The 12,083-nt window shown below is 40.9% G+C and overlaps 1 protein-coding gene across 2 annotated transcripts in view; it reads right to left on the bottom strand.

Annotated features, from left to right (window-relative positions):
• Window positions 1-636: 636 nt before the first annotated feature.
• The window catches only part of bmb (brambleberry), a 41,344-nt gene continuing 29,897 nt past the window's right edge, over window positions 637-12,083 (bottom strand). The window contains exons 11-13 of one of the 2 annotated variants that reach the window (XM_079809787.1): window positions 2,054-2,178; window positions 1,400-1,503; window positions 637-1,248 (exon numbers count right to left, since the gene is read on the bottom strand). In XM_079809787.1, coding sequence (XP_079665913.1) covers window positions 1,119-1,248; window positions 1,400-1,503; window positions 2,054-2,178 — 359 coding nt within the window. In that variant the 3' untranslated portion in view covers window positions 637-1,118. The remainder of the gene's footprint in view (window positions 1,249-1,399; window positions 1,504-2,053; window positions 2,179-12,083) is intronic. The other variant, XM_079809788.1, reaches the window with a different exon arrangement.

Below are 12,083 nucleotides of genomic sequence, written 5' to 3'. Positions count from 1 at the left end.
CACCTCTAGTATACTTTCACAAGGCCCTAAAGCTGCACTATGTAACTGTTCCGTCCGCTAGAGGTCGCCTATTCAAAACAAAGGGCGTAGTTTGATGACGCCAATTTTGATCGCAGAATCTTGGGACATGTGGTCTTCACCTCACAGCCGGTGGGAAAGAATCGGGACAGGACTCGGGCAGAAATCATGTTGATGGATGTGATTAACGTTACTGTAGTGTGAAGCAGAGCAGGAGCTGAGCAAGATGAACGCAACACACGCCTCGCGAGCAGCGGGACTTTTATTATGCCAGTCGCCGGCACCATTTCTGCTTTTCCGGTCATGAGTGTGAGGTAGCGCAGCTCTGTTGATCATATTAGACACATCTGAGTGTGTTGATGATGTGATGACGTTACTCTGTGTGTTCTCTCAGCGGCTGTTATGACACTTGTTCACACTGCAGTGAGAGTAAAGCGTTTCTGCAGAATAAAACCGAGAACCGAGGGGAACGCAGATATGACGTCATCGACAGGCCACGCCCTCAAACGTCCCGGTTCATTGGGTAAAATAGCAAATTTCTCACGATTTACAAATAGTTGGAAACATTTGGGATATTCTAAGTACTCAACTGAACAAAATATATAACACTGGCCTAGTGGTTTTTGGATATTTTACTGAAAAAAAAAAAAGTTACATAGTGCAGCTTTAAAGAGGAGCGTTTTTACAAAATAGTGTCTGTTAATACCAGGTGGAAACAGGCCAATTTGAGGCCATGCACACTCGCCTAGGAATACTTCGAGAGCGCCGTCCGTTAGCATTCCAGTTCATCGAGTCAAAGTGCAAATACACTCAATTACTACAACATTTTCTTCCAAAAATGCTTCAATAAAGGCTTGCAAGACAAAATGTATGCAAATAGCACGCTGAAATCTAGTACATTTTTGTAAAAAGCGTGCATTGCAATTTTATTTCATAATTTATTATAAATAATGCAGAATACATCTAAAAGTGGCACAACAAACAAACATGTAATAAAATCCACAATGACCAAAAAAACAAAAACAAATGGTTAAGAAGTAAAAGAGAAAAGTGCAATGCACATTCTGCAAAACAGAGAAATCAATTATAAAGAATTCCTTTCAAAGACGACTGTAGGAGGTGTGGCCACCTTCATGTATTCTACAGTAGTCCTGCCCCGCCACAGCCCTCTTTTTGCATGGCTGACCGAGCCGCGTGACACCGCTGCACAGCGAGCGACCTGAAAAAGAACTGAGAAAACAAAAATCTTAATGCGCATCTATAGCGAGACCAAAGATTTAGAACCGAAACACTGGATTCCTGTAAATCCATTCACATTTGCCCTCAGCAGACATGGTCAATTTTAGGTTTATGTGGACTGCAATCCTTCAGTAAAGGATACCTGCTGCTGGCAAGTGATTGGTTGGGGCTTGAGCTTCGTGAGTGGCTGACGGTCTCCAGGATTCCTCCTAGGTTCCTGTGAGGAACATTCTCCAGCACTGCCTGCTAATCAGAGGATGTAGTTTGCAATCCATCAAATTTGAGCAAAAACACTGCGCTAGGAAGTAAGATTTGCATTTGTTGATTTATTCATTTAATATTTGTTTTGCTGGATTTTCAAAATAAACAAAAATGGTCTCAATATACAATAAAGGCCCGTTCACCCCAACAACAATAACTATAAAGAGAACTACTGGAGTCCACACCAGCAGGTGAGATCATTCTGCTTATTCTAAGTGCCTGTCACTTTAAAAGCTCAAGCTCATTAAAGGGGTCATGAATTGAGAAATCAAATTTTCCTTGAGCTACTGACATAAGCGGCCATCATAAGTTCCGGAACTAGTCCAAAAACAGCTTTTATTGTAACCAAGACCAGAAAACGACTCTAATTTTCATTATCGATTAGTTGTTGCAGCCCTAGTTTTTAACTACATCTTCACCACTATAGTTATTCACCCTTGGTGTGAACAGGCCTTAAGTAGTTAGCAATTCCAATAAAATCTATTATTAAAAGTTATCATTAACACAACCACCACCAACAAAAACAACACCTCACCCCTGCGACGCTGTGGCGATTCTTGAGTCTGGGTGTCGAATGGGTGGGCGTGCCTAAAGTTAGATGGCAGAACTTTGGAGGGCTATGAGAGCGAGATGGAGACATGGCCAGGATGCATGGGTCACCTACAGAAAGAAGCTAGGCTGTTAACACTTTCTGAAGAGAATGCAAGTAGAGCTTGTCAGCGCAAAAACCCACCACACCACTAGGATTGTGTGTGGTCTGTGATTTCAGATGTGACGGACATCTCAGTGTTTGTTACAGAGGTGGGATTGTGCGTTTTCTAGAAGTGGGCGTTACAGAATCTTTACTGAGGTTGTGTGAGAAAAACAGACATGACCGATTCGGATGAGATTAAAATAAAAAAGTATGTAATTCGCATGACAATTGATTATGTAGATTTGCATGGCACCTCAGTGGTAAAACTCATGCTTTCCTGATGGCAATTCAATGAACACGCTGCTTACCTGCTCAGTCACATGATTTGGAAACTCATTTTTAATTAAAAAAAAATAAAATACATTTTGTTAATCTGAGTGGTCCAAGCCTCTAATGTGGCGTTCACACCGGACGCGATTCGCGCTAATCGCGCGAAGGTGGACGCGTGTACATTTTGAGTTTGCTCGCGCGAATCGCGCGTGACATTCACTGCACAACAGATGCGAATTCGCGTCATGGGCGGGGCTTCCGCCAGCAGCTCGTCTCGTTGAGAAATGGCTGACATGGGCTGTGTTTACATGTCTTTTTTTGTTCATATCTACTGTTAATGTGTGACAAAACGTAGTTTTAAGACTTTTTCAGTCGATAATGTAGTTGTTTAAAGCTCAAATCTGTGGTTTATTTACATAAACAGTGCCTATTTGAACATTTTATCTGCCGTTGTCGGAGCTGTGAGCTCCAGCGGACAGCGCGCTCAGCGCACGTGAAAGCCGGCGAGGGCAGCCTTTCCTCGGCCAGTCCTTCTGCCGTCTACCGCTGGCTCTGATGTCTCTGTGGTGTGTTTCGAGCTATAATTCGTCGTGTAATGGCCGATCTCTGGTCTCATGGATCTATAATTTGTTCCCTGGCAAATCGTTTAGGCTGAGGGCAAAGATAAGTTTCATTACTTTATATTTTTAGGCTATAACTGTACGTTGCAGTTGTAACGTTAGCCTACTAGCACTGACTTTGAATGTTTGACTGTTCATGTATAGCTTGTTATACATTACTTATACTTTTGTATTATTGATCATACATAAACTTGCATTTAACAAAAAGAAACTGGGTTGTGTTTCATGTCATTTAATGTTATCATAGTGATAATCATATTGTCTGAACCAGATATTAATATACAGATGTTCTCCTCATTGTTGTCACTACTAGAGCAAGCTCCTGATTGGTTAACGCGGCGCGAAATATCCGCTAAAGTTCAGATTTTTCAACTTGAGCGTTTCGCGCGAATCGCGCGTTCAAAACGCTCAAGTCGCGTCCTTCTCGCCGCCTCAATCGCGCGAATCGCGCGAATCTCGCCGCCTTATGGTGCGTTCACACCGGACGCGATTCGCGCGATTCGCGCGAGTGATTTACATGTTAAGTCAATGCAGAGACGCGAAATGGCATTCTGCGGCGCGATTCGCGCGAATGAGGCGGCGAGATTCGCGCGATTCGCGCGATTGAGGCGGCGAGAAGGACGCGACTTGAGCGTTTTGAACGCGCGATTCGCGCGAATCGCGTGAATCGCGCGAAACGCTCAAGTTGAAAAATCTGAACTTTGGCGGATATTTCGCGCCGCGTTAACCAATCAGGAGCTTGCTCTAGTAGTGACAACAATGAAGAGAAAATCTGTATATTGATATCTGGTTCAGACAATATGATTATCACTGTGATAACATTAAATTACATGAAACACAACCCAGTCTCTTTTTGTTAAATGCAAGTTTATGTATGATCAATAATACAAAAGTATCAGTAATGTATAACAAGCTATACATGAAACAAAGCAACAATGCAGTCAAACATTCAAAGTCAGTGCTAGTAGGCTAACGTTACAACTGCAACGTACAGTTATAGCCTAAAAATATAAAGTAATGAAACTTATCTTTGCCCTCAGCCTAAACGATTTGCCAGGGAACAAATTATAGATCCATGAGACCAAAGATCGGCCGTTACAAGACGAATTATAGCTCGAGACACACCACAGAGACATCAGAGCCAGCGGGAGACGGCAGAAGGACTGGCCGAGGAAAGGTTGCCCTCGCCGGCTTTCACGTGCGCTGAGCGCGCTGTCCGCTGGAGCTCACAGCTCCGACAACGGCAGATAAAATGTTCAAATAGGCACTGTTTATGTAAATACACCACAGATTTGAGCTTTAAACAACTACATTATCGACTGAAAAAGTCTTAAAACTACGTTTTGTCACACATTAACAGTAGATATGAACAAAAAAAAAGACATGTAAACACAGTCCATGTCAGCCATTTCTCAACGAGACGAGCTGCTGGCGGAAGCCCCGCCCATGACGCGAATTCGCATCTGTTGTGCAGTAAATGTCACACGCGATTCGCGCGAATTTCACGCGCGATTCGCGCGAGTAAACTCAAAATGTACACGCGTCCACCTTCGCGCGATTAGCGCGAATTATTCGCGCGAATCGCGTCCGGTGTGAACGCCACATTATGTGGCGTTCACACCGGACGCGATTCGCGCGAATAATTCGCGCTAATCGCGCGAAGGTGGACGCGTGTACATTTTGAGTTTGCTCGCGCGAATCGCGCGTGAAATTCGCGCGTGACATTCACTGCACAACAGATGCGAATTCGCATCATAGGCGGGGCTTCCGCCAGCAGCTCATCTCGTTGAGAAATGGCTGACATGGGCTGTGTTTACATGTCTTTTTTTTTGTTCATATCTACTGTTAATGTGTGACAAAACGTAGTTTTAAGACTTTTTCAGTCGATAATGTAGTTGTTTAAAGCTCAAATCTGTGGTTTATTTACATAAACAGTGCCTATTTGAACATTTTATCTGCCGTTGTCGGAGCTGTGAGCTGCAGCGGACAGCGCGCTCAGCGCACGTGAAAGCCGGCGAGGGCAACCTTTCCTCGGCCAGTCCTTCTGCCGTCTACCGCTGGCTCTGATGTCTCTGTGGTGTGTCTCGAGCTATAATTCGTCGTGTAATGGCCGATCTTTGGTCTCATGGATCTATAATTTGTTCCCTGGCAAATCGTTTAGGCTGAGGGCAAAGATAAGTTTCATTACTTTATATTTTTAGGCTATAACTGTACGTTGCAGTTGTAACGTTAGCCTACTAGCACTGACTTTGAATGTTTGACTGTTCATGTATAGCTTGTTATACATTACTTATACTTTTGTATTATTGATCATACATAAACTTGCATTTAACAAAAAGAAACTGGGTTGTGTTTCATGTCATTTAATGTTATCATAGTGATAATCATATTGTCTGAACCAGATATTAATTTACAGATTTTCTCCTCATTGTTGTCACTACTAGAGCAAGCTCCTGATTGGTTAACGCGGCGCGAAATATCCGCTAAAGTTCAGATTTTTCAACTTGAGCGTTTCGCGCGATTCGCGCGAATCGCGCGTTCAAAACGCTCAAGTCGCGTCCTTCTCGCCGCCTCAATCGCGCGAATCGCACGAATCTCGCCGCCTCATTTGCGCGAATCGCGCCGCAGAATGCCATTTCGCGTCTCTGCATTGACTTAACATGTAAATCAATCGCACGAATCGCGTCCGGTGTGAACGCACCTTCATTCGCGCGAATCGCGCCGCAGAATGCCATTTCGCGTCTCTGCATTGACTTAACATGTAAATCACTCGCGCGAATCGCGTCCGGTGTGAACGCACCATAATGGTGCGTTCACACCGGACGCGATTCGCGCGATTCGCGCGAGTGATTTACATGTTAAGTCAATGCAGAGACGCGAAATGGCATTCTGCGGCGCGATTCGCGCGAATGAGGCGGCGAGATCAGGTCAGTGCTAGTAGGCTAACGTTACAACTGCAACGTACAGTTATAGCCTAAAAATATAAAGTAATGAAACTTATCTTTGCCCTCAGCCTAAACGATTTGCCAGGGAACAAATTATAGATCCATGAGACCAGAGATCGGCCATTACACGACGAATTATAGCTCGAGACACCACAGAGACATCAGAGCCAGCGGTAGACGGCAGAAGGACTGGCCGAGGAAAGGTTGCCCTCGCCGGCTTTCACGTGCGCTGAGCACGCTGTCCGCTGCAGCTCACAGCTCCGACAACGGCAGATAAAATGTTCAAATAGGCACTGTTTATGTAAATAAACCACAGATTTGAGCTTTAAACAACTACATTATCGACTGAAAAAGTCTTAAAACTACGTTTTGTCACACATTAACAGTAGATATGAACAAAAAAAAAGACATGTAAACACAGCCCATGTCAGCCATTTCTCAACGAGACGAGCTGCTGGCGGAAGCCCCGCCCATGACGCGAATTCGCATCTGTTGTGCAGTGAATGTCACGCGCGATTCGCGCGAATTTCACGCGCGATTCGCGCGAGCAAACTCAAAATGTACACGCGTCCACCTTCGCGCGATTAGCGCGAATTATTCGCGCGAATCGCGTCCGGTGTGAACGCCACATAAGACTTTTGTCCCACCTGAACCAAAAATACACACACACACACACAATAGGATTCGAGGAGTGTTGTGGTTGAAATCTATATAAAAAAAAAGTAACAAATCCATCCCTCTTAGGAATGAATGTAATGTGAGGAATGCTTCAGTACACCTAGAACAACCTAAAAATGCTCAAATTCAAACAAAAAAAATGCTAAACTGTACCAAGACACCCAATGGAAGATATTTTGAGGTGAATTAAAAGGGTCATCCATGAAATTAAATTATTTTGAATTGAAGTTGAAAATGTGAAGAATGTGCTTCAGTTATTACGTATTTATTATTTGATCAAATCTTGTAATTTTAGATTTGCATTTATAATTTACCTTTTTAATTACATGAAATAAGCTTTCTGGACAATGAGGGTTAAATAATATGCCATATGCCTGGAATAATAAGAATACATTCATATTTAATTTAAATAATAAATTAGGACATTATTTATATTATTTAATTTATTTAAATCTCCTGTTTAAAAATAGGAAGCTAAACACAATTTATTTGAAAGGGTTTTCGGTCTTGGCAGACAAAGTTAATGCAGCCTCTTAATATAAATGAGGTAAACAAAGCTGCTAGGTTTATATTTTTAAATGTATATAATTGTATAGAATGCATATTTTAAAATGTTATTATTGCTGCCACAATAACGGCCCATTTCAAATGTTTACATGCTTTGTTCTTAACAGCTCCCCTTCAAGCGGTGATAAAATAGTTCTTTTAAATACTTTCCAGCATTTCAGTCATAAAAGGCTACATCTTTTAAAAACATGCAAATTACAGTGAAGCGCAACAATTTTCGTAAAAGTGGCCAAAGAGGCAAAAAATATAAATTTTGAAGTCATTTCTTCTTGTAAACTCAGATGTGGATTCAGACGGCAATTCAAATCACATGACCTTGGTGTTTGACACACAAACAAAAAAGTAGGTAATCCAACCATAGATTTTTTCAAAATTCGGACAGCAATTAAATCACTGACTAGCCTAAAGGCGTTCACACTGGGAACGATTTTCGTGCGCGTTTATCACCGAAGTTTAACGCCTCATGACTTTGTTTTAACGCGGTGCATTAAAAACTGGCCGACCAATGAGATCGGCACTTTAGTTCACGTGCCTGGATCTGCTGAAGTTACAGTAAAACACGACTTGGTGGCGCTCAAGCACAAAACGGTCTTGCCGAGCACACATTGATACGACGAAGAGGAAGTAAGCAGACAAAGTAGAAGATGAGCTACTAATGCTGCTTGCCAGTTAGCAAAAGTGTGTGAATGTTTTGGCAAGCACGTAAATACGGTCTCTCTTCTTCTGTGTGACAAGCGAGTGTCAGAAGCGTAAAGTGCCGCAGCACCACCTTGTGTACCGGGAGCTCCCAGTTGGAGTTAAACATCTTCATTTGTGTTCTACTGGAGAAACAAACCCCCAGGGCGTCCAGGATGTAGGTGTCCAAGCAGATAAACAAAATCGTTTTTGGGTGAACTATCCCTTTAATGCTAATCGCTGAAGTAACACTTTAAGTAGATTTAGTTTGAAGTATTGTACTTCACTACATTTTTAAACATATCTGCTACGGAGTAAAAATCAAGAAATAATTCAAAGGGAGAAAAAAAAAAAAAAGCTCTTTATACATTTTTAAAATGACTTAAAATCATTTATAATAACTCATTATAGATGATTTGTTTTGAGATTGTATGGGTTTGTTATGTTTGGACCAGAGATGTTCACAGGTCTTTCATCTGGAGTCAGAGTCAAGTCTGAAGTCTTTTGTCACAAGTCCATGTCGAGTCTCAGGTAATTTCATGTCTTAAAAAGGAAAAAAAAAAATTTATATATTTTTTAAAGAAATGTATTCAATATATGACCTTTCTATCATTTTTTTTTTTTTTTTTTTTAATAAAAAGGTCCTAAGATGTAAGGGATACATCCAGCCTGTAACGTTATAATCCATTATAAATGTAAAATACAAAAGTGGAGTTGACACAAGATGGCGCCAGTCACATTTGTTACACAGCACTGTTATCGACGACAGACATGAGCAGAAAATATCAAACCTCCGAATGTTTCTAGTCTTTTCTAGTTAATAGAAAACTGTATGCATGCCGATTGCGATACGTTAAAATATGCGCTTCATGTAATCAATGGATTAACATCTTTTTATCCCTCTCGTAGACACACATTAAGAGAGAAAAGCTACGAAAAAGATCGATAAAAGTAAAACGTAGTGCTGGGTTCAAAGGTTAGATTTTATTCATGTTTTAACAGGCTGGCAATCCAAGAGAGCCACAGCTCCACCACAGTAAAACGGCAATGCTGTGAGTTAATGTCACTAAACTTTGTGGATGCCATTTCGAAAATAATGACGTTGTTGATGTTTTCCACACATTCCACACTAGCCGATCTGACATGGTAATGAATCCAAATGTGAGAACAGATGGATCCTGTCATGTTTCAAGGGACCGTTATGACATTTCGGAGTTTATGCACAATACACGGACATACGTAATCAAATTCTATGACAAGGGTCCAATCTCGCCACATACCTGTGAAGCAGATGATATAACATTCAAATAAAGCTAAATTATTTCACTTATGGCATTAGTTAAGGATTTGAAGACTTAAAGGGTTAGTTCACCCAAAAATGAAAATTCTGTCATTAATTACTAACCCTCATGTGCAGAGGTGTAGTGGTAAAAAAAGAGGTGGGTAAACTATAAATTCTGGGTGACCGCATCGTGGTCACGGTAAGGTGGGCCACTGCCTACCGGTGTATGCAGCCCGATCTCACGGCAATTCGTACTAATTTTATGAGGTGGCTAATTCGTACGAATTGATACGACCTCACTCGTACGAATTCATACGATTTTTGCTAATTCGTACATATTTTACGTGTTACCAAACAACCAGTTGGTTTGGTTAACAGTTTTTAACAAGCAGATATCACTATGAAACTTTCCCAACTTTCCCAGTTGATTAAAGAAGAGAAGAAAAAAAAATGATTTAATGTTTAAATATGCAAATTAGGCATTATCTAATTATATATGCGCTAATTTGCACATATTTTAAAAAACGAAATCTGAGTAGGCTATTGGATAAAGCCAGGTTCAAAATATTTTTTTTTTTCATTGTGTTCACATATTAGATGGGGAAAAACTTACTGAGGGATTTATGTCTACTTTTGTTATCCTGTTAATCAGAATATAGTGTCAATAGCCTTAAAATATTTTCGCCATGTTTTTTTTTTTTGAATAAAATTTGATATAAATCAGGTTAGGAATTGTATATTTACAAATCCCTCTGTAAATGTTTTTATAATATAACTAGGTACAAGACTGGAAAGTTTGGTGTATATAGTCTACTGTAGTTGCTTCTGAAGTGGAGATTTCGGTTTTCATTTTGAGAAAACGGGGTCACAGAAATTTGCATAAGCCAATGAGATTGCGCATTTAGAGTTAAATAACCCCTTTTACTTTCACAATTGGTTGCTGATAAAAATGAGATGACCATTTTTGGATCCGACAGCATTGTACAGAAGAGCGAGAGCTTTGTGTTGATGATGACGGTGCAGACAGTGATCGCTTGCGATTGCATTTAAAATGTAAACTTTTGATGAATTTATGAGAAATCTAGACGCAAACAGGAAGTAAAACTCCCATTGATTTTTCTCCATAAGGATTTAGATTATCAGCCATAATGTCTAAAATATCTGAGGTAGACTGACCACGAGTTGTGAAACGAAAGTTTCTGCTTCTGTAGCTAGAGGTCTGTAAGAAAAACTACACTACCCACGGTCCTAAGCTTAACAGCGACGCCTCTGATTGGTCCAACTCGCTGTTACCATAGAAACGTTTACCGTACCCGCAAACGGCTGTAGCGATAAAAATAACTAGCTAGCTGACTAGCAAAGGGAGCTTGTTGTCACAAACTTTCAGTGGTTTAAATACCAGAGAAAGCATATAATTACATCCAGTTATTTATCTGATAATAATGTATCCTGAATTTTACTTGTAGGCCTATATTGGCTAATGGGAAAAGGAAGGTGACTTGTTGAGTCAGTGGCATGAATCTAACCGTGAACCAAATTAACCCCAAAAACAAAGTTTAGTACTGTTTTCCGAGCTCACTCACTTGCTGGCATTAGGAGGAGGGCTGCTGTCTTGACGGCGCTTAAATTGCCGGATATCCATTTTTGAATCTTGGTTGCGTCAACTTGCGTGTCGTTCATGAATGATTCGTTCATTTTGAACGAATCTTTAATATGACTCGGGACTACCGAGTTGTCTCAGAGAGTGATTCGTTCTTTTTCTGTTGACCGCGCATGCGCATTACGCAACATATGGGTTCTGATTCTGAATCGACAGGTGAGATCCGAGTCTTTTGTTCTTCCTGTCAGTCCCATAGAGACGGAAAGAGAAAAGATTAGTTCATTTTGCTGAATGAGACTCAAAGATCCGAGTCAGTAAAATGATCCGAACTTCCCACTACTCACACTGACAGTTGCAGCGCAATATTAAAGACTTCGTCTAACTGTAAAACAAACAACCAAACAATGAAAATTAACAATATGAAACTAATACGACATAAGCTTAATTTAAAATGGCTTAGGAACTGTAGGCTATTTAGAGGTGGATAAACTCAATTTATAGGTGGATAAACGCTATTTCCGAATTTTGGGAGGTGCGTAAACGGCGTTTACGTGCGTTTAGCCTCCACTACATCCCTGCTCATGTCGTTCGACACCCGTAAGACGTCCGTTCGTCTTCGGAACACAAATGAAGATATATTAGTTATGAATCAGTGAGTCGAATCATGATTCGGATCGAGTATCAAACCGCCAAACTGCTGAAATTTGGCGATCCAAACTGCTGAATCGACTCACTGATTCATAACGCTTCGAAGCTTCATGAGGCCGTGTTTTGAAATCGTCATCACTATACAAGTCGTTATTTAGGGTTTTTTTGCGCACAAAAACTATTCTCGCCGATTCAAAGTTATTTTAGAACCACTGTAGTGAGATGGACTTTGTAACGACGTCTTTAGTACCTTTTAAGGGTCTTGAGAGTGAATTGTGCATTGTGCCAATGGAGGCCTTTCATAGCCATCGGATTTCAACTAAAATATCTTCATTTGTGTTCTGAAGATGAACGGAGGTCTGACGGGTGTCGAACGACATGAGGGTAAGTAATTAATGACAGAATTTTCATTTTTGGGTGAACTAACCCTTTAAGTTGTTTTTAAAATATTCACGAGTTGTCATTGAGTCAAGTCTGAAGTCTCATAAAATGCGGCTCGAGTCCGAGTCACTAACTCTAATCATCTCTGGTATGGACACATGGCAGTAACTTTATTTGTGCGGGTCCTAGAAGTATAAAGATCTTA

The sequence above is a fragment of the Gobio gobio genome (genome assembly GCF_949357685.1).
Source record: "Gobio gobio genome assembly, chromosome: 25".
In the NCBI taxonomy this organism is placed as follows: Eukaryota; Metazoa; Chordata; class Actinopteri; order Cypriniformes; family Gobionidae; genus Gobio; species Gobio gobio.
This window is presented reverse-complemented; position numbering and strand designations above follow the sequence as displayed.